Source organism: Pseudopipra pipra, chromosome 1 (genome assembly GCF_036250125.1).
Source record: "Pseudopipra pipra isolate bDixPip1 chromosome 1, bDixPip1.hap1, whole genome shotgun sequence".
Classification (NCBI taxonomy): Eukaryota; Metazoa; Chordata; class Aves; order Passeriformes; family Pipridae; genus Pseudopipra; species Pseudopipra pipra.
Window position 1 is genome coordinate 93479730 of NC_087549.1, and position 24091 is coordinate 93503820.

The 24091-nt window shown below is 38.2% G+C and overlaps 1 protein-coding gene across 1 annotated transcript in view; it reads left to right on the forward strand.

The window, feature by feature from the left end:
- Window positions 1–15445, forward strand: part of CDKAL1 (CDK5 regulatory subunit associated protein 1 like 1) — a 411527-nt gene extending 396082 nt beyond the window's left edge. The window contains exon 16 of the mRNA XM_064665704.1: window positions 14764–15445. Within this exon, the coding sequence (XP_064521774.1) occupies window positions 14764–14967 (204 nt within the window). The 3' untranslated portion in view covers window positions 14968–15445. The remainder of the gene's footprint in view (window positions 1–14763) is intronic.
- Window positions 15446–24091: the final 8646 nt, after the last annotated feature.

Consider the following 24091-nt stretch of genomic DNA (forward strand, 5'->3'; position numbering starts at 1 on the left):
CGGAAAAAGGTTTTCTACTGACTTATTCCAATGTCAGTCACTCATACTAGCAAAAATCCAGAAATTACTACTAGATTTGGTGCAATTGTCTGATTCAGCATTGGGATGAAAGAATTTTTCATTGAAAGATGTATTCAAGTTAGCATGAAAGGTTATGGTGGTGGTATGATAGGGTTAAGTGTAGATAGCTCAAATCTTGTACATGTTCCCACTAAACTAAAATTAGTGCTACATCTGTTTGCATGGTCCTTTAGGTATTATACCTTTCTTTTTTATCACAACATGTTCCAAAGCTTGTTCTTCATTTTCGCAGGGAGTTGACTCTAAGCAAATTTGCAGATTAGCATCAGAAACAGTTCATGTTTTGAGGTTCCAAAAGAGTCAGAGGGCTTAAAGCACAGCTTTTCTGTATTCAAAACTCAAGCCCACGGGATTCTAAAATTTCAGCATATTTGCTTTCATTTCTTTTACTGGAGTCAGGATCACGACCCAGATTTGGTGTAATAATTAAATTGCTATCTAGGACATATTTCTTCCATACTAGATATTGTAAAAACCTGAGGTTTTGGAATTATTGTGAGGAAGATATATGTACTTCACTGTTGCTTCAGCTTTTAATTGTTGAGATCACAAGCACTGGTATGAAGTAATTTTTCAGTAGAGTATAGTGGTGTAAAGTCAAAACCAAAGTTGAACTCATCATCGTCATCATGGCTAGGCTTCGTGAACAAAGATTTGAGAAAGGCTCTATCCACATTTGTTACAAGCGCGCTGGTGGCTAAAAAGACCAATACAAGATAGACATGTCAAATTGCAAAAGGCACAGCAGAAAGACTCCTTAGGTGGAATATTCTGCAAGACACAGTTCTTTCTGTGTTGCCTTTTCTCCTCAAGGGTGATCCTGCGTGCTTTCTCAAAGGCATCAGCAGTGTTATAGATGGTGTGTCTCCAGGCCTCCCGATTGGAGGCCAGAGTAGACCAGTTATGGTGATCAATATGGCCAAGGATGAGATGTTGTTTCAGGGAGTCCTTGTATCTTCTCTTCAGGGCTCCTCTCTTGTGGCAGCCATTGGCAAGTTCACCATAAAGCAGGATCTTAGGGAGGTGGTGGTCCTTCATCCTGGAGACGCATCCTGCCCATCGCAGCTGTGTTCTCAGCAACATGGCCTCAATACTTGTGACTGCTGCTTGCTCTAGAACAGATGTATGGGTCACATAATCTGACCAGTGGATGTTTAGGATTGTGCGGAGACAGCGTTGATGGAAGCGTTCTAAGAGATGCAGGTGGTGGCAGTAGATGACCCATGATTCAGAACCATTCAAGAGAGTAGACAGCACTATGGCTCTGTAAACACTGATCTTGGTACTTTTCTTCGGGTGTTTATTACACCATACTCTTTTATGGAGTTTTCTGAAAGCACTATATGCCTTTGCTAACCTGTTGTCTATCTTTCTGTCAATTTTACCATCCGAGATGAGGCCGCCTAGGTAATTAAACTGCTGGACTGATTTGAGCTCTGATTGTGCAATGGTGATATGGGGATGATGGAAGACTTCCTGAGGTGCAGGTTGATAGAGAACTTCTATATGGTAATCAATGCCACTGAGGTATAAAGGAAATAATATGGATTTTTCTCATGTATTCTTTATTGTAGAGAAGGGCTGACAAATCCTTTGTAAAATTAAAACATAAATTTAAAAATTTTTCAATGATAAACTTTTTTTAAAAAGAAATTTACATTTTTAGTTATTCTTGGTGATGGCAATCACACAGAATAATTAAGGACCTGATGGCAGAACCTTTTTGGCCTAGGTAGCCATCAACCCATAACAAAATATTTATTTCCAAGTTATAGTTATAAAATAGTTATTTCTGGCTCAACTCAAGTGAACAAATGCAGTAATGGGTGTTGATTTTACTGTGCTATCAATGTCTTCTTTATGACAGTTTTCATTTTGCCTTTTTACCTGGTCTTACCAGTAGAAACAGTGTTTTGTGCTTCTTGGCCTATAAAGAAGCCCTCTCCACAGGTGTGTGAGCATGTTGTCATTACTCTAGTGCAGAAATGGCCAGCCTCTGGCATAGGACAGCCTAAAGAGCTCACCTGCCTCATTTGGCATTATCCAATACCTTCTTTTCCAATTGCTACTAGGTTGGTGTCACATATGGCGGAGCATGTGTGACATGTGGAGAAGGAGAGCTAGAAGTTATGAATTAGTCACATGATGCATTTATGTCTGGGGGTGTGATTGGCAAGGCATGGTGGTGTAAGGGTCTTGGTAGACTCATGTGACCTCTCAAAAAGGTCTGACCACCCAAGTGCTACAACGTGAGATGTAAGGAGGGTTGATAAATAGTGAGAGGAATGAAACCTGACTGGCTAGAGAGCCAGATGTCAAATGTGAAATAAAAAGGAAAAGCCCCATGGAAATGACCATTATTTTTCTTTAGTCTCGGTAGAACCAAGGGGCCCTTGGAACAATATTATAGGAGAAAATTATTCACTAGATGTCTTGGCTTTCAAATGATGGATTCTTCTTCATACCTGTATATGTATACTGTGGCAGAACTTGAGCAAATGCTCCATTTTGGATTGGGGTGGCTTGGAAATTTTTGTGAAAGTACTTTTGATGGAAAAAAGATGTGTAGGCAGTACATTTCAGCTCTTTTTGTCAAAGAAATCACATAGCTACAAAAACTACCTATGCATAATAGCGACCAGATGGATCTCTGGTCCTCAATAAAGGGTCTTGTTATCAGGACTGGAGAATTTTTTTTTAAAAATCTCGTCCTTGTTTTGACATGACTTCATATGTGATTGTAAGTCATTTCAGTCAGTGTGACTGTGATTTATCTTATCCGTATGGAAACTATTTTGCAATTCTCACATACAAAATCTCTGATAAGTGCAGATAACATAATTATCATACAAAAAGGACAGCTGTGAATATCCATTTCTGACACAGATAGTTTTTTCAAAATACAAGAACTTTAATTTGGTAAAATGATGGAAGTGGTGCTTAGAATGACAGGAATTCTTTTTCTTTTTCAGCTCGTGTGTCTCTGTCCAAAGAAACATTAGTTCATTATTTTTTCAGTGAGGAGTGCTTAAGATTCTGTAGCATAATCAGATTTTGTCACAGAACCACAGGGGAAAGCCAGATGTGCAGCTCTTAATAGCTGGAAAGGAATGAATTATACTTGGGAGAGTATCTTGTGTGATTTAAAAATCCTGTTGTAGTGCTGCTAAGCTGTAGTATGGAGACATGAAGCACTGTAAAATCCAAACCCATCAGTTTGTTAGAAGACTGCATTAAGCCCCACAGTTATCCTCTGGGCTTGCATTTCTCACCCCTGTAGACACACCTGGTATATGTTTGCCGTTTTCAGGTTGTCTTCTGTTTTATTTGTGGTTTTCTCCATTTTTCTTAATTTCTTTTCCCAGCTTGTGTAACTGTTGTGTGTGATTTGGAGTTTTAGGAGTACCAGTTGGTCAGCAGGGTGATGGCATAAAACAGATTGTTGAGGCTGGGGTCTGGCCTTCCCCTCAGCAGGAGCAGTGATTAAGATTTGGGTGAGGTTTTCTTACCAGCCCTTGACATGACTCTTATTGGATTGTTCTCCTATTGTTGAACTAAGTGAGTAAGCTCAAATATTACTAGGATGGGCAGAGATATTGAAATGGTGTGTACACCACTTGCCCAGCAGTAAAATGATGTTAATAGTTGTATTCACCTAGAGACAAAAACAACAACAAAACATCAAAGAAAGCTGTATTCAAATACTATGGGTTGTATTCTTACAAGCCAGTAGCCTTTTCTAAATAGAGAAAAGAACACTACAGTGATACTGAAGACCTATAATATGTGATAACAAGAAGAATGTAAGCATTCTATTTCTCGTGTGCACGAGTTATTTGGAGTGTTAAGTGAATTACTCTAAACTAAGGAAATTCTAGAGTTTTAGGTCCTCATTTCCATGTAAATGCCAACAGTACTATATTTCAGCCTTTAATTAGGTGTTCATGCAGTATTATCGCACACATCAGCACGCAAATTTGTTTCCCCTGTGCACAGAGCTGAAACTATTAATTTCGTATCAGAATTGTTTAGGTTGAAAAAGACCTTTAAGATCATCAAGTCCCACCAGTAACCCAGCCCTGCCAAGTCCATCACCTCCCTGGGCAGCCCATTCCAAAACTTAACAGCCTTTTTGGTAAAAAAAGATTCCTAATATCCAATTTAATAAGGTACTGTTAGGTATTTTTCCTCTTCATTGTTTATCATGTAATGACTGTTATTTGCTACATGCTGTTCAAACCTCACTTTCAAGGGAATTACTAATTTCTTTCTAACCTTTCCTATGACCCCCATAACTAAATTTCTGAGTGCTTCAGAAACAATAATAAGTTTGTGTTTATTATCCTCCTGAAATGCAGCTTTTGTCTTCCCATTTAACAAGTGAGGATGAGGCAGATGTTCAAAGTGTTCACTAGAAGGTTAGTCTGAAAAACAAATTTGATGGTGGTCAGTTAAAGATACCTGGGACTAGATACTTACGAATTATTAAAATTTTGTAGCATATATTCAAGCAAGTTGCAGCAGTGACTGTTCAGCATTTAAGAGAAACCAGCTCCAGGGGATGAAGTCTCAAAGAAATAGAGGAAATCAGTACTTTTTACTACATGGCTAATTCCAGAGGAACTGATTTTCTCCTCATTAGCTAATCCTAGGAATTATCAGATACAATCTGATAGAGCACTCCATGTAAAACCAGTGTGGGAGAAGACTGAGGTCCAGTGGGTACAAATTGCCAGTATTTGAGCGTGACAGGACAAAAATTCGTGCACAGGCACTTCAATCTTTTACAGCTACAGAAGTTGGTTGTCTAGTCAGACCACCCTGTGAATGATACAAATGCTCTCCTGAGGGTAGATATTCGTTACAGCCTGTAGATTGGATACTTACTGTTCTTTGATGTCTTAGACAGAGCGCCAAGGTGCTATCATGATTATCTAGCATAAAATAGACACCAAGCCAGGAAAGGTTTCTCTCATGTAATCTTTATTGTGGGGAAGGGCTGACGAATCATTTGTAGAGACTGAGGATAGAGAGACTGTGTTAGAGCAGTTAGGCTTGCTAATCACAGAAAGTAACCACTGTTTGATGTTTCCATGAGAGAGTCCTCCATTAACTGCAGTTGAACTTGACTGAGTGTGAAATTAAAAAGGAGACTCAGATTTCCAGACACTCCCTTAGGTGCTCAAAACTATGCTAACTGGCAGTGTGGGAGACCTCCTAGAACAACTAAGGAAAGAGGCCATGACAATATGAAAAGAAAACCTTTGTATTATCACTGAACCCACAAAATTGGTCAAGATCAGTGACACTTTATTAACTGTTAAATTTCAGGCTTACATGAAATCCTTCTTTTCTCCAAGGTCTGATTCCGGCTGTGCTTGGTGAGCATTTGCATTCCCAGGAACTGGAGGTGTTTAATACCAGACAGAAAAATCTGTAAAAATAAATGTAAGAGAAATTTTCAGGAGACGACATATTAAGGCACTGCCTAGCTTTAAGAAAATGTGTTTAGAACTAAAACTTAACAGAGATAAAAGGTTTTACAGGCTATCTTGGCTTCTAGTGGCAACTGGAATCTGAGGCAGGAGTTGTAGAGGCCTGATTGCTGACTTATGCATTGTGGCACTGGAGGCACTTCAATCTTCTGTATTTGTTTCTCTGCCTGTAAAACGAGCGAGGCATGTAGATCCCACAGATACCTACTGCTATGGAATTTGAAACTCTGGAACCTAGTATCATTTCAAAATATATAAAATGCTATTTTTTTAACCATGTTTATTATCCATGAGGGCTGTATCCTTTTGTCTCTGGGGTTGTTATATAATATAAGTCTCTGTGAAACATTCCATTTTAATGTTTGCTTCTGTAGAAAGATATGAAAACACCATAAATTCAGGATTATGACATATTCTGGGATTAGGGAGAAGGCTTTAGCCAAGAATATGTATATCAGTTTATTCTACTTTGCTCCACGTGAAAGATCTTTAAAAGCTTTTCCTGATTTTGAGAGAGAACATCCCTTGAGTAAAAGCAGTATTACTCATTTCACTGTTGATACGTGAATATCATTCAGTTATATTGGTGGTTCTCGTGACATGAATATACATTTTCAGATCTAGCTATTCATTTTACTGGGGTACTCCTTCTGATTGAAACCTTTTGTGTCTTTGCCTGTAGCTACAGTTGACCTCCATATAATTGTCATTGTTATTTCAAGATTTAAAAGGGAAGCAAAAAAGGTGATGATCTCTGAAAGCTCTGTAAAAAATGTAATCATATTTCATTTGATAATCTCATTTGTAGAACAGTCTTCAAACATTCACATACTGCTAGCCTTTTGTCATTTTTTCATCATCCAACAAACTGGGGAAATTTTTGTGTTATAATCTTAAAATAGTTATTTTAAAAAACCCGACAAAACCCAACCAGAAAAACCAACAAAAAAATCTCTGTGATCCTTTAAAGAAGGAGCAAGATGGAATCCTTTGGAATGATATCCAGTAAGACGGGCCATGGTATGCACACTGAAATATTATATCTAGTGTTACTACATCTAAATGTACATCCTGTAATTCACTGTAATGTATTTTCAAAGCCGTGAAGCCTGTGCTGGTGATCTCTAGGAAACAGATTTGTCTGTTAGCCAGCTAATTACCAGATAAGTGCCCAGAGCAAATACCTGCCATCTCTTTCATAAAACCGTGCTGTGCACAGGGAGATAAATAGTGACAGAACCCTATCCTGAATTTGTCCACGTTGTGCTGCTAGGTTCATTCTTCATTTCAAGTCATTACTTGGATGACTGTGATTTTTGAATCGTAAACTTCTTCCATTTAGAAGGTCTCTCAGTTCTGTTGTGGTTGCAAGTGCTGACTGGAATGCTGGCTTGCATGTCCCTTGTTTCGGGCAGAGTGATTGACACCCACACACACCCCCCCGCACCTTACTACAAAAAAAAAAAAAAAAAAAGGCTCGGAATCCAGACATCACACTATTTTTTAAAAATGTCGTGTCTGACTTTGAATGGCAAGTTATTTTGACAGTGCATTGCTTGTGTAGTGGAAGCATACTTAGTCACCAAGCTTAATAGCAGCATAAAATACAAATAAGTAAAAAAAAAAGTCAACTCCTGGCTGGAAGCATTTATAAGTAAATATAAAGAAACAGGCTAAAACAAGTGGGTTTAATGAAAAACAGCACAAGACTGTGTTTTAAACATTTTGGAGGTGGTTTTTGGCTTGTGTTTTCTCAGTTGGTTGTTTCTCTCTTTTTATTGTTTCTTTTGTTAGTTGAGCTTTTTGGTTGTTTCACTCCTCCTCAAAGTGTACATCAAAAAGGAAGTAATTTAATAAGCTCCAGTTACTCCACCTTCTGTCTAGCTTCTAAGTGTTTTATGAATTTTGAGGGCTGATTAAGGGAATAACCCTTAAAGACTGTTTGGATGAAGAAAAAGAAGTAGGTAGGCAAGGGCCTACCCTTAGATAAGAATATGGAAGAGAGCAGAGAGGTACCTGCCAAGAAAAACACCAATGGAGCCTTACAGTAATGGTGGGAATTTACAGAGAGAAATTTGAATTATTTTATACTTTTAAATAGGGATATTCAACTTTAAATTTAATGTTAATTTAGGAGGAGGAAGTTCCAGATACATGTCTGTGTGACAGGGACAGAAAGTCATGATATGACATGTCATTCCAAATTTGTGTTCCTACTGGCATCTTTGCCTCTGTTTATTATGAGAGGCTGTATGGTCAGATGATATGAGAGGGGGGAGAAGCAGAAGGAAAGAAAACAGAAGAGACAGAAGGGATTGTAGTAGTGATCAAGGCAAAAGGTAGTTGAGTAATGAGAAAGGGTTTTTTTTTTCTATGCTGATCAAAGGAATCAAACAGATCATGCAGGTGTTACTGGAAAGAAAAATGATTTTGCTGACTTGCTATGCAGGTTAGAAGTAGGCCCTCTAAAGATGGTCTCCATAAGGGATGGCAACTGGAAGAAACTGCCATATTTAAGATAGATGAGCTTAAGATAAATCAATCTCTATATCCTCCCATTATTAAATGTATTGTGTGTTTGTATTTGGCCATGATCCAGCTGCTAGGAGTATTGCTGATCTGATTTGACTAGGTCATTTGCAGTGATCTTGACATAAATTAGGAATTGGTAACTGGAATGAGCTCAGCTTAGCATCACAGAGATGTTCAGGTCCTGGAGCACTTGGCCTCTGAGGAGAGGCTGAGGGACCAGATTTGTTCGAATCTGGAGAAGGGATGGCTTGAGGACACCCTGACGGAGGCCAAGCCGTGTCTGTGGGAGGGTTACTGAGAAGAATGAGCCAAGTGCTTCACAGTGGCACATGTGGTAGGATGAGAGACTGGGCCTAAGTCGAAATGAGAGGTTCAGGCTGGATATGAAGGGAAACATTTTCCCTGTGAAGATGGTCAAGCAGGGGAAGAAAGACCCAGAGGGGTTGTGCAGTCTCCATCCTTGGACATTTTCAAAGCCCAGCTGTTTAAATCCCTCAGCAAACTAGGCCATAGCTGACCCTTCTTTGAGCAGGAAGATGGACCAGACACAGTCTGAATTATCCCAGGATCCTATGAGAGCCATTAAGACAGTTTAAGTGACTACAGCTATTTCCAAGATACTTTGCTTAATTTGTTTTATTGCTATAGCTTCAGTTTTAATGATTAATAATTCTAATCATTGCTAAGACTCTGACCATTTACTTAGAAATTAGTAATAAATCTGTATATCCTTCGGCTCAGTTCTGTTCCCTCACTTATATATTAAATCATACAGTCATATATCCCACACATACACAAACACACACGTATATATGCACACAGAAAGAAGAAACAATATGAAATTCATTTGCAAAAGTGCCAGCTTATTTATTTTTTCAAGGTTTCCCATTTCTTAAAATTGGAATTGGGAATCACTGAATTCCTAGGAATGGTTTACAGCTGATAACATCTGACACAAGCATGCTTGTAGACAGCATTTTCTCTTAACAGCATAGCACTGTACATTGTAATACATGGTGGCAGGGATGCTGCTTATAGGAATTACTGTGTTAATTCCTTTAGGAAAAAACATTTTCTATGCCATTTATTTTGTCAATTAAGGTCAGCATTCCACATTTGCAGAAGGCTGGTGGAATTTTTCAAGTAATAAATCAAAGGAGCTCTCTTAATACCTACAGAGCTAAATGTGTCTTCCGGAACTATTCAATAAAATTCAATTTACATATTTTTTGGATGTGTAATCTATGTGACCTTCAGTAACTGTTTGTTTTTTTAAATCTGAAAAATGCCTTCAAAGTGTAATGGCCCAGAATTTCAAATGGTGCAGCAGGATATGTAATGCATATTTTAACATGTTTTCTTTTAATTTGTCACACAGACTTGTTGTGCATGATTATATAAAAGTCCATATTTTTAAAGCCGGTAGTATAAGGGTCTAATGTACTTGGTTGGGCTAAAAAATTCAGAAGTCTAATTTATCTTGAGATATACTCAGCCAAGGAGTTTTTCTCAGCAGTTAGCTAACACTTCAAGCTCTAACAGTGCCCCTGAGCCATAAAAGAAATTTGCATGTAAGAAATGTTTTGAATCTATTAAAACCTCAGCTCAGAGCTAAAGAGTTTCTCTCATGTCTTTGTTGACTAACATGAAGTGAGATCTTACAAAAAGCTAGCCTATGATCGACAGATGCCAAGTCTTAGGTTTTGATGTGATTATATATTTCTTTCATGCACGGTGGTTTAGTTCTAGGACTGGAGTTTCAGAAAGACAGCAATCAATGGGTCTGTGGAAGAGTACACAAAATTTATTACTCCTGGCAGTCGTCAAGGCAGAATTATTCAAAAAATAATCTGAAATGCATTTGATCATACACCAGAAGTTTTAATAATTTATATTATACCTTATTAGCAAAGTCTTGTGTTTACTTTGTGACTGCCAAAACAAGATGAAAGGCTGCCTCCATGGAAATACAAGATGCTTAGCTCAAAGTGTCTGTCTTCACATTTCAGTTTCATAATTTCCCTTCTTCCCCTTATTTTGATTAATAGTCTATGGTGTGAAATCTTAGAGTACCTTTTCCTTCCTTTTTAGTGGTCCTTTTTAGTGAGAGCAATGCTCCTTAATAAGTCTACCAAAGAGTTTGTGTCCTATCAAGACTGAAACTAGTATAAACATATACTTTTGGAATTTCTTTACCTTAGGGTTTCCTCCAAGTATTTTTTGGTTAAAAGAGGCTTTGAATTTAGTTCTAAATTCCACTGAACTGACTCATTATGGTAATCTTCCTGAGTCTTGCAGCTACAAAAGTGTGATTTCTGAGCTCAGCTTAAGAAACTGTTGCACTCTGAGTAAGGATTGTGTATGGTAAATATCACAGCCATATCAGTTCAGAATATAACAAAAATGACATAAAGATTTCCTTGAAAAGCTAGTGTACTGTAAATATTTTATCTAGAGGTACAAATAAGGGCTGCTCAGAGTTAATACTTCTATGAAGTGAGAGCACGGGGAGTGGACCAGTGTAAATACTAGTTCAAAAAATGAGTTCTTTGCCTCAACCCAGGTTTTTTACACCAAAGGTTCATGAAAGAGCTCTAATAAACTTTGTTCTCTGTAGAAAACTGCCCTCCTCACAAAACATGAAAGATCTTTTCTGCAAGTGATTTGGATAGCTCTTCGAGGCACAGTATATGGAAAGCTTTAGGGAAAAAAAACAGGTATGGGAGGATCTCAGAATAAAGCTCTACAGTATTGCAAACTCTGAAGCTGATATGATAGCCCCCATAATCTCTTGTAATTTGCCTTGTCTACCCTAGAAGGCTTAATTTTAGTTTTAGTTTCTGAAGCCTCATCCTTTCCCCTCCTTCTCTGTGAGTGCAATATACACTACTGTATACTTCACCTGAAAACTAATTCCTCAGACAGAGCCTGCAGAAGCCCTTTTGCCCAAACGAGATTATATATGTAGTATTTTTCACTAATACATCTGTTTTATATGATACTTGTGTGTTAGGAAGAACTGCTTATATTTTTGGCAGGCCCTTCACTGTTGTCCAGACTGCAGTGAGGGCCACTCAGCCCTTAGTTCAGGAGTACAAGAGTGCATTAACATGGTCAGCTTAGCAGACTCCTCTTCCTGCTGAGAGTTTTGTGCCATGTCCTGCAGAGCTGCACAGCAGACTATTAGGAAGAGGCATCCACCTGCAGGTGTCTCTGAGTGATTATCCTGGTTTTAAATGCTCTTGTATGAATCTCGGGAGGGGGACAAAAGACTACCATTTGCTAAAGGAGCCTTTCGTTTGCAGGGAACCAGATGTACCCTTTTTTTACAAATACATGTTCTGTGACAATAATGAGGGAAATTTTCAAGGGAGCCAGTGGTATTACCCATGTGTCAGTGTTGCAAGGCAGAAGTTTGGGCCAATCTAGCAAATAGTTCTTAGAAAATACAGATCAGATTAACATATTCTTTACTTTTCTTGTAAGAAAGTATTTGTCAGGATCATCTGAAGACATATGCATTATCAAACGGAAATGCAGTAGTGTTTTAAGTGGTAAGCTGTGAAGTGCATCTTTAAGAAAAGGGTCATTTCAGTTTGCAAACTGTTGAGGTTTTGTCCATATAAGAACTGTTTAATCCATGAGAAAATTTGTAAAGAAATCATGTGAGCAAGATAATAGGAGTAGTATTTCATGTATGCATCCATTGAAAAAAAGCTTCTGGTTTAAATTGTTTGATATTCTCTTATATGAGCTGAGATACTGGAAAAAACTAAAGTTTTGAGCAATTTAGAAAATGTGACTACCAATAGAAACAACTGCATCAGAGTTGAAAATGTAAGATAGGAAGAAAACAAAAGAACAGTGAAATTGTGATAATTGTACCTCTAACCAAACTAGGTTTTGATATTAATTAAATACTGTGAGATAAAATCTCATCTACGGAAAGAAAATAAAAAATGGGGTTTAGTGTATCAGTATGATCATCTCATTTATGGGAAATATGATAAAGTAAGTTAAAAGTGGGTCTCACAGGTTTACCAGCTGACTCAGATGAAATACTTCTGGGACAACTGGTCATAGGGCCAGTGGTGTTCACCACTGCTGGAACTTTTTAAACCTTGCTAAAATCTGTTTTGCCATTCTGTCCTATAAGCAGCGTGCAGCACTACCTAATGCATATGCATTGCATGTTGCAATAGAGGCATAAGAAAACAATATGGTAACAAAAAAAGGCTGTGTAGGCTATGCATGATCAAAATTATACCAGCAAGATGAGACTGTTTGGTTTTACGTCGGAAAACAGAAAAGCTGTAAAACATAAACGAAATGCCAGTTAAATCAGTACTGAAAACTACGGCACAGAAACATGAATGGGTGCGTGAGACACTGATGTGTTTAACTGTTAGTGAAGGGGAAAAGAAAAAAACTCTCTCAAAACATTTTACAACTTGTAACTCGTGTTTGTGGCGTTTTGCTGGCTATCCCTAGTCTCACAGATACAGGTAGGTAGGAACTGAAGCTGAGCATTGAGGAGAAAATTACGTCATTTATGAGGTACTGGCCCTTTTTATCTGTTTGCTAAGGGATAGCATCTAGACCTATGCAACTAAATATTCAGGACTTTTATCATGTGGTGTAGAAATATTTAATTAGGAGTTGGTAGTCTGATTGTAGTCAGGCAAATTTTAAGTCATGAATCAGTGAAAAATAAATATCAGAAGAAATCAGGCTTTAGTTACAGTGATATTTTTACAACCTTATTCATTCTTTTAAATCACTTTAGCCTTAGTGTTAATGTAACAAAAATACAGGTAAAAGCTGGTCATTACCATAAATTATGCTCTGTAGATTGGTAGAGATTTGTGAGACTTGCAAAGAGAAGAAAGGCTTTATAAATGTCTAGAAAGAATAAATTGCAAAGGAATTAATTTATAAAGAATCCTGTACATTTTCCAGTTTATTCTGCAGGCAGAGGTTAATCAGCTTTGATTTGGGAGGATAAAATAGCTGTGGCCAGGTACTAAAATTTCAGATGCCTTAGAAATTGATTGTAATTAATAACAGTATGAAGCAGTTTCCTAGTTTTTGATGAAGGTAACATGTTTGTCACAGTATAGACTGAAGTCCTGGAGTACTGTTCTTATCATGCCTCACACTGCAAAGAACTACACCCCAGTTTTCTTACCTATTGCCTTTCTTTTGTTTACCCAATTGATGATGTTCTAGGTGCAGTATGTATGACAAGTCATCCTCATTTCATAGTTCACTTGATTAGTAACCCTTTGCCTGTGTGAATTGAGATCTAATTCAGCAATAACTCAGATTAATTTAGAGTAGGACTTACTCCAGGCTGTCATTTGTCCCTTTGATGCTTACTTACCTAACCAGTAGTAATCATTATTTTCCTTTTACTATTATTACAATGGAACTGATTGCAGAAATGGAAAACAGGAGGCAGTAACAGACAGTTTGAATTGTACCGTCACACTTTTGTGGGCAGGCACCTTTCTTGGAGCTTTGATATTTCTTTGAGTTTGCCCAGAAATATGTTTGGTAAAAGAGGGAGTGGGCATCTGGTCTGTATTTTCATGTGGCCCTGTTTCAGCTTCTTGGAAACACAAGATTATCTAGATAGGTACTTTCTGGGTTCCTGACTTGTTTTATATGAAATGCGGAAGGGGGGGATAAAAAAATCTTTTTTAACTGGAAAATTTCAAGCCAATTAGAAATCCAGCTGAACTCAGTTGACTTCCTGAGAGATTATTGAAATAAAGAGAAGGAAACAGCAATTATCAACAGAAATACTGAATCTTATGATGCAACATCATTACAGCTTTGTTTAATTACACCTTTCCTACTTACACCTCTTGTAAATGTCATCAGACTACAGTTGCAATGGATGCTTTTATTTTTGAGTATCTACAAGGCTAGCATGCTGAACTGAACAAGGTTGTAAGAGGGAAGAGCTTTTTATTGTTTTTCACTGGGATTTTCTGCTGAAATACTGACTCACTATCTGTAACGTGCTGCAGTTAAAAGACCTCATATTCTTGGGGATCTTGGTGCTTGCAGTCAGGTTGGGAATGGTAATGGCAGGCACAGCAGGGAACTTGGATGCAATATGCTGAATGAGAAGGTGAGTGTTTTAGTACTCCTGAGGGTCAGAGGAAAGGAAAAGCCCTGTGGGAGGATTTTCAAGCACCACTGAGCTGGCACACCAGGAGACGATGATTGACTTTAGAAGAGCCCTGCTGTGCAAAGGATTGTAGTGTTGTGGTCCCCTTTATCACTGGTTAGACATTTCCTTTGGAGAAGCCAAAAATGGGAAAGTAGTGAGATAACGCAAACCAAATAAAAAAATAATTGTCAAACAACTCTCTTTGATGACATTGGGGTCTGGAGATTTGTTTCTGTTGCTAACAGCTTAATTTATTTGATGCTTAATTTCATTAGAAATATTGATTTTGTATGGCATTGATAAGATTTCTGTATGAAAAACTGATGACCTGATGACGCAGTGCAGGTTGAACTGTTGTTTGTCTTAAAAAGGTGTATTAATTTGAACCTCAGTATAAAGAGGATGTTGTATTTGGTATGTACAATCAGAAATACGTAACACTGTTTCAATCTTAATATGTGCATTTCTTCACAGGAGTTCAGATGTGGACCACAGAATGGCACAAACTGCAAAACACACCCTTCTGCTGAGATCCCAGTGAAAACACCGCTCAGCTCGTGGATGGCTTTGCAGCTCCCATGGCAACAAGGAGGTGGACTGAAGATACTGTCTGCCAGCCTGGCTTTACTGGCGGTTCTTGTTATGTTTTACTACGGTGGAATGAAAACAGAACTGTGAACTGAATGAGGCTTTTATGAAAACAATAAAACTGCTGTTTAAAATCTTCAAAGGAAACACTTTTACCAAGAAATCTTTTTTTTTTTTTTAAATAATATAAATTGGGCAGTAATTCATACTCACTCTATGCCTTTCCTGTCATTCAGTGGAGAAAATGTTAAGCTGTGGGGAGACCTATCTTGTCAAAACCTGAGATCTTTGTTTGGCAGAACAGTTTGTTGCATCTTCCCTTTTCTTTTTTTTCTGAAATGATGCAATATTTGCATTGCATACTCTTTTCATAACTACTGTATCAGGTAAAATTGCATGAAGTTTATAAGAAATGTTTCCACTGAGTGATGTTGGTAATCTTTTATGGTCAGAATATTTAAAGCTTTCTTAAATATTTTTCTTAGTGCAGTGTGATGGTTTGATATGTCTTTTTACATTAGAATCAAGCACTGCAAGACCATTAAAGTTTGTCATTTGTTGCTACTTATTTTGCTGTCATGTCTGAAAGAATTTTGCCTGCCATCTTACCTCTCTCAACTTCACAGTGAATCACTAGGCTTTCTTAATGCAACAAGAGTTATTCTTAATACAACAGGAATTATTTTTTACATAGAAATTCTTTTAAAGGTTTTATAATTGAATGGGAATATGTAGAGTTCTATTAAAAGATGGATTTAATACAGTCTATAGATTTAATACAATGCTCAGAGAAGTACATGTGAATCTCTATGAGCTGTGCGTTGGATCATGCTGTGTATAAGACTATTGCTGTGTTAGTGGGGAGGTTGCACTGGGCACACTGGAAATTTCTAATTACTTTCTTCAAGCCATTTTTGTCATGACGGGATCTCCATGCATCTTGAGAGTGTGCTGGTCAGTCAGGGGCTGGACTGTGTGCCCAGTTCTTCTGCCTGATATTGTTCATGCCCTGTCACCTTTCTGAATCTTCATCTAAACTTCTACTTGCAAAGGCTGTTTAAAATATTAAGAACAGGAACTCTAGGGTTTACGTTTTTTTTACTTTTGGGATGTTTGTGTGCTACCCAGATGGAGTGGAGCTGCCTACATGACTGGCGTGATTTAACCCCAGTAGGCAGCTAACACAGAGCCACCCGCTCATTCCCCTCCCTGTGGAATTGGGGTGAGAATCAGAAGAGTAAAACTGATAAAACTTATGGACTGAGATAAAGACACTTAAGTAGGTAAGGCAAAAGCTGCACAGGCAGGCAAAGCAAACCAAGGAATTCATTCGGTCAGTACTTTGGCAGGAAGTGGGCAGCCATTCCCAGGAAAGCAGGGCTCCATCACACGTAACGGTGACTCAGGAAGACAAACACCATCACTTCCTTTTTCCCCTAATCTTTTTATTGGTGAGCATGACACCCTATGGTCTGGAATATCCCTTTGGTCAGTTGGGGTCAGCTGTCCTGGTTGTGTCCCCTCCTAACTCCTTGCACATCCCCAGACTCCTCTCTAGTGGGGCAGCATGAGAAGCAGAAAAGGCCTTGACTCTGTGCAAGCACTGCTCAGGAACAGCCAAAAGGTCCCTGTGTTAGCAAATCTAAAACATAGCCCCAGACCAGTTGCAATGAAGAAAATTAACTCTATCCCAGCCAAAACCAGTGCACTGTCTCTACAGTGCAGGCGAATAGTCCACTAGTAAGAATGCTTTGTACTTTATAAGCTGGGCATGCATAATGGTTACAGGCAATTAATCAGGAAGTTCCACCATGATGCTTTCAGTACAGCCTGTAAATTATAACAACAGATGTAACTGTCTTCAGGAAATCAGGTCTGTGATGATGCAAATATTATACTTCTTATTGCTACCATGGAAGGTCTTAAGCCACGACTCAAAATTCATGAGATTCTAAAAAATAAAATCCAAACCAAAACCAAACTGTGCCTTTGATTTGCCTCTGTTTGGTTTGGGTTTTTTCCATGCTTTTCTTTACAATCAGGAATATGTAACTATCAGTAATTTACATTTTTAACAAATTTGAGAAATTCTTTTAAAAAAGCACAAACTTGACTGAGGGAGTTGAAATTTTCAGGAAAGTGCCACAGATTGCAAGATTCTCAGGAAAACTACGGATTGACAAAATCGTTATGTCTGAGCCAAATTTTTGCATGTGATGAGAATAAACTATGCAGATATGTTCTATGCCTCTAGCATTCTCTCTGTCAGCCACTCTAGCTTATCTAATCATAGCAATTACAGATTCATTGCATCAGCTATTACAGAGATTTACAGAGCTTGTGATTTAGATACTGTGCATCGTGTACTTTAATGGGACCAGCTTATTTCCTTAGAAATAGTGCAATATACTGAAAGAGGCCAAAGAAGACTTTTGTAAATTACATTGCCCACTGCAGATGCAGTATATTCATAAACTGTCTTAATCTGGTAAGTAGGAAGTGTTGTTTATTGAGTATTTTGCTATCTTCCTTTAGATTTTTGAGAGGGAGTTTTGACACTTTGTGTTGTAGGGCAGTAGTGTGTTTGTCTTTTTTTTTTTTTTCCATTTATGTACAACTATAGCTTTCAAAGCCTCTGAGCTGAACAAATTAGTTCTGGTGAAATAGCTCGCCTTGACTTTCAGGCCAAGCCAAGACTGCATGGTGCCTGAGGCTACTGGTGCAGGTTGGGAAGCCTCAGTGAGTGTAAAGTGAACTGCAGAAGTATATCTACTTCATGGAACGAGTTGACTTGAACATATTTGATCTGTGATTTTTGACCCCATTTGGATCCCTGAATGCTTCTAAGTGCCATGCCAGGCAGCATTTTTAATTTTTCCATCGACATTATGTTTGAGGCCTACTTCCACCAAGGATTCTCTCTTTACACCCAAACCATCAGTGTGGGTGAGAAATCTACTGCACTCCAACTTATCAAGGTCATTGCAGGAGAAGTTTCCCCATAGTCAGTTGATCACACGTTTTCACATCCTAAACACACTCATCACTAGAGAATGTGTCTGCTAATAAACAATCTACATTCAGTGTCTTTTTTTTCAAAGCAAAAAAAAGTATATAACTTCCATTTGGTACCAAGAAAACGTCAACTATTTTTCTTAAATGTCTGTGGTAGTTTCCAATGAGGAATCTTGCAAACCACAGGACCCTGAATAGCAAAGACATCTTAAATCTCTTGTGAACAACATTAAGTACACACTTTATTTTTTACTTGTGCATTGTATGCTGGAGTACTTTTTCATTTAATCTTTTCATTGTAGCTTTCTATTAATGTATACTTCTTAAGAAAAAGAATACGAAATAGAAGAAATGGTTTATGTAAAGGTAGTTCTATAAAGCAAGAGAGAGAAAGAAGGAAAAGAAGGTACCTTTTGAGGAGAGTGCATTCACCTCTGTCACATCATTCCTTGCACATCTCTGAACATCTGACAGCTTCTGTTAATCTAGTTTCACTCCGCAGTTCAACTTCCCATATGGAAAGCTGGAGTGATTTTTGAATAACAGCAAGTAATATCTGGAGTGGCAGCAACTGGCAACTCTGACATTGAGCTTGGCTGTGGCCATTACCCAGAATCCTTCCGCTCTTCTTGAGAAGCAATTACAATTTCACAGGTTGGAATTAAAATTCCCTGTGGTATGCAGTAGAGTAACTGAAACTGTCAAAGTGATTTCAAGCTGCTAATCTCTTGCTGCTCGAAGAGTGAAAATAGAGCCCCTCTTACCCAGGCACAGATCTGACAACTTAAAAACTCCAGCCTTCCACTACGTTTAAATACATATGGAGAGTGGCTTGATCTGCTCACAGAGGATATCTGTAAAGATGTTATGTCTATGAACATTTGTGTGTTATTAACAAGTCTATCTTTTTTAACTTTTAAGACGTGTGTAACTTCAGGGACTAAGATGAATATAAAAGAAGTCTTATTCAAAAGCTCTGAGAATTTGAAGGAATGAGTAGGCATGTGCCTGTTTCTGTGAGGCTTATTAAAATCTTTATTTATGTCTCTTTGAACATGTATTTTTTTGCTAGAAAAATTGCTTGCAACTTTCCCAAATTTTTTTTTCACGTATTTGTATCCCACATTATATTTTCTATGCACTGTGTTTGATTGTATAGATAGAAACAAAGAGCATTTAGAAATCAAAAACAGAGTTAAAAATTGAGGGGCTGTAAAGCTAGGGTGCAAATTGAAAAATATTAGTGCAAAAGCTGCAGAGCCAGTTTGAAATAGGAGACACAGCCCACAGAGTTGGGGACTGGCTGCAAAACACCATTTGACTTGTTCAGAGGCAGGGTTCATCCACTAGATCATTAAAATTAGAATGATTGCTGGAAAGTCTTTTTGCAAATATCATTAAATGTCTTTTGGTTCCATGTGTTCTTTTAATATTCAAGTGAATGTTTTTTATCTTTAAATGAAGGTGCTTCAGTAGCTGGTAGGGGGAGATGAATTATGAATCGTCCTATTTTAATTTTAAAGAAGCCCGATACAAAAAAAAAAAAAAAAAGAAAAAATCATGTCACTGTATGTGCTGGTATCCCAGAGTCTGTTAATTCCCACTTGGGAAACTGCAGTTGTGGACTTTGATCATTAATGCTGTCCTTTCAGGTCCTGTGAATGGAGAAAGAGTAATATTGGAGTATCTTTTCAACAACCTTTATTTTGTTGGAAAATGCTTAGCAATTATAGAGTGGTGTTAACATGATGTTTTATAGAGGACAATCTGCCTCGCATGGTTTGCTGAATGCTGGTTGTAGGTAATGGAGTGAATTTCCGTGTTGGTGATCAGTGTGGGATGCAGATTTGTGCCTACAACTTGCATGCTTTAAATGTCCCATCTGTCTTTGAGTGTGAAAACAGGCTAGTTGTGCTCAACTGAGCATAAAATATTGTGTTTACTCCCTTCCTGAGTAGTGTTTGTGGGGAGGGTTTACAAATGTTAGTTGGCAATGGGTTACAGATTATAGGAGAAGCTTGGAGATGATAAAACACACCAAAAAAGGGCCATGATTGTTTGGCATATAGTAGGAGTTGGGGATCTGAGAGAAATTAATGTGATGAAATTATGACATGATGGGAAATTTAACTTTGCATAGTTAGGATCTCATTATAGTGTAATCTGAAGAATAAAACTTTTATGGTGCTTGGAAGGCTTTGCTGCACAGACACCCTTCCCAACTGCTCATAACTCTTGGGCTTACTGTGGTGTGATAGAGCAGTCTGTTTCACCACTCTAGTGCCACAGCCAGAGAAAAGCAGTCCAGCTCACCTGGCCTAGAGTTGTGAACTTGGAACATACAGTTTTGTGGAGGAGGGCATTCCAACTCTAATACCTCTCACCCTGCTTTGTTGGAGCATTACATGTCTGTCTCATTGCTCTGTAGGGAAAATGAGTAAAATGTGACCAGCAAAGAAACTTGCTCTGTCCAGTGACATTCAGTAAATTAGTCATGCTATTTAGTGTTTGCAAGCTTTGACTACTTGTTTGGTTTTTAAGTACCTGCATTCCATTGTGAGCCTGTGTTTGCTCTTATCCTTTCTTCTAGCTACTTTCTCCAAGCTATTAGCAACTCATTTTGTTTTATGGAAGATGACATGTCTTCAAAAGGGCAAGTATTAGTCTGAGCAAGGTGGCTTATTCCCTGAAAACAAGAATGCTACTTCTCCGGTGGAGCTGATTTGCCAGAGGTATCAGTGCTTGAAAACTGTTGTGTTGCAGTGTCTGTCCTTTAACTGTGTGCTGTCTGGTTGCCACAGCCTTTTGTGTATGTCAGAAACTCCCATTTGCTAGTAGGCAGCATTAAAAGGCCTGTTTCTGTTGTGCTATATTAATCTTTCAAACACCAGAAATGTAGTGATTCGGGGCAAGAAATACATCATTGATGTCAGTTAAACGTATAAAATTTGATATCCACTAGTGGCTTTATGAGCCATAAAAGTCAATAACTAGCAATTGCTAACTACAAGATCTCTATACAAGAGATTATAGAGGGCTGCACGTGCGTGGTCTGCAGAGTGTTAGTATGAGACTGCGGAGGGAAACAAGTGAGCAAGTTACTGAGCCAACTGTACAGATAACCAATAACAGAGAGAAGGATGTTCCCACTCGAGGGACAGCTTAATCTCCAAGTATTACGATAATATTAAGGAAATTAAAAAAGACAGATAGCAGCTTGGTCATGCTGCAGCAGCATTAATTTGCTTCTGTCCTGCTTGGATTGTTTAGCAGGCAAAAAGGGCAATCTGAATGTCAGTCTCCAGCAGAAGGATAAAACAGAGCCTAACAGCAGTTAGCAGCCTTGGATATGTGAGAAATAAATTGTTTGGTACAAATTTGAACCTCCTGTGCTTCCATATCTTCTCTCCGTGCTGCTCTAAAGAGACATCTCCTTATTTTGATTTGGATTTCTTCGGCATTTTTTTTCTGCAAACACCTTTTTTATTATACCCTTTTATTTTATCTGACTCTGAAACAGTACTGAAAAAGTCATTCACTTATACTTTTGTTTTTAAGATCAAGCTTGCTGGCATTTTGTTACATGCCCTGTGAGCCTGCATCAACCAGTATCTTAATTGTAGGAGGGGTGGGGTTAATTTTTATGTTGATTTGAACATAAAATGGAAGTTTTCAGTTGATTTTTGGAGTAGTGGTTGGGGGATCAAAAAAATCAAGCTTGGCTGGCAATCAATTTAGTATATTTACTGTCTTTATCTAGAGATTTGCCAGTATTGCATACTAAAAATTGTTGAAGCTAACTAATCTAAATCCACTGACAAATTTCCAGTTTCTACCAATTTATAGTGTCATTAAAATCAGACACACAGATAATTTGATAGCCCTGCCCCAGCATAAATCTGCTGTAAGAATTATTGCTGTAGATCAGTGGTATTATACATTGCTCTCACCACGTCCTCTATGACATCTGCTGGGCAAGAAGAAAAACAGACAATAGGCAGCAGATAAGAGGCAGTTCCTAAACTTTGTAAAGAAGTGGCTGTCTTGAGCCTCAGTACAAATATTCATATTCAAATGTTGTAGTTTTTTCATTCTGAAAATCTGTTTTAGGATGGCTATCAGCTGTACTCCAGCATAATAAGTTTTCCTGCCAGTATAGAAGGATGGAGGACCTCTTCTCTCCCACTACCCCATAGCAGCAATGGTCCACCACTGTAGAGGTGGATGAGCCTTATATATGTTTTATGTCAAACAGTGTCAGAGCTTCCAGGGCCAGCCCTTTGCCACCTTTGTTTCTTTCCATAGTCTTTGAAAGACATTTACTTACCACGTATCCTGCAGAAGCCTTGTATTCTCTGATGTCCTTTAATGGGCTCGTAAGCTCTTGTGAGTATATTCTAAAGAAATCCAGGATTACAGTTCCAGCTTTCTGAGTCACAGCAGGGAGAATAAGCTATTTCAGCCTTTCACATCAAAGTTGTTGTCATAAGAGGGTTCAATAGTATATTTCCTGTTCTTGGTTCAAACACTGCTGCGAAAGTTGAGTCATCAGCATATAAATACTTTCTTGGCCTCAAAATATCTGATCTCTGTGTGTGTGTGTGTGTGTGTTGATTAACTGCCCATTTCATTTCTCTTTCCACACTTATTGACTCATCTAAGAATAATGAAATTGGGTTGCTGCCAATCATACTACATATTGGTTCAAATGTAGGAATGCTAAGGCAACTCATAAGTATTATCTTATCTGCCAGGAAATCCATGGAACTGAATTCCTAGTCATTCCCACTCACAGCAGTATCTTGAGCAAAAGACCTGGAATAATGGCAGTAATAAAGTCTAGTCCTGTGGACAGTCTTGCACTGTGCTCTCAAATGGTGTGCTTGTGAGCAAAGAAATTAAATGAAAGTCTGCTTCATGGAGGGAACAGGCTTTATTCTGTTTTCTTGAAATGTTTATCAATCTGGTCCAAACTCACTTGACAGGTAGAATTGACAAGGTCTCCTAGCTTAAAAAGAAATGACAGTGCAGTAACTAGTCTGATTTTCCAATTGTCAGAGTTCAGTTATCTGAACATGCTATTCATGTTTCAGGCATGAAAGCAAGCTGGTGTGATGGCCAAAGAAAGTGTAAAACTTTTCTCATCTTTTCTTAGGCACTTCATAGTTGGTTGGAAAGCAACAGTTTTGGCTGTATGAAAGAGCAATGCTATAGATGGCTCTTTCTGTACCTTGTAACTGTTGGTATGGGACAAGCTTTAAATAAAACAAAGGAAGAATTTTAAATAACTATATTCTGTTGTGCAATGTGGATTTTAAAACTACATTTTAAGTGTTATATTCATTAAAAGGCCAATTATGGTATTTTGATTATTTTTTTTTAATGTTATGTTTCCCCTCAATTCTTGGCAGATTAAACATTTTCATTTCAAAATAGAATAGCTGCAACTCATACGGTACTGTTACGGAAACAAATTTTGAGTCACAATAGTTTCTATGGCTGAAACTAATTTCCCGGACACTAGAATCAATATGGCAGCCTCAGGAAGTAAGTGGAGTGGCCCAACGAGATTTAAACTGAGGATACTGCCTTTCTGTCCTGCCTCCTTCTATTGACAGCTCTTGCTTGCACCAGCAGTAATGTCATGACACTGCCTGAAGAGAAGTTCGAGTGGCTCATCCAACTGAAACCGTGTTTTGGTGGAGTTCATTTTGAGATGGCTCATGTTGCTGTGAGCATCTTTGCAAGGAAAGGGCTGATTTACATTGGCTCGAACTGCCAGAGAGAATTTTCTGTGTCTTTGTGTGTCTGAACTGCCTCTTGCTGGTACAGCTTTGAAAAGGTCCTTACTCTACCACTTTATTTGAATTAGGGTTGCAGTAGCACGCCGTGGACACACAAATATGTGACTGAAAGCAGAGTAGTATTGCACAAGCACTGTGGAGCAGAGCCATAAACTTGTTGTTTGAAGACCTCCACACAGCTTTAGAGGTAAGGTATGCTCGGGAACTGCAGAGCTAAGGTCATGGCCCACAGTGCAGACAGGATGTTGCTAAACTACAGGATTTACTTCAGTGATCTTTTATGATCAGCTCAGGATTAGTGGATCATAAAGAACATATAAAGTTTCAGTCAACCTGTCCTCTCCCTTAGGCTAGTAACTCCTTTTTGATATCTAGAGATACATACATAATATGAC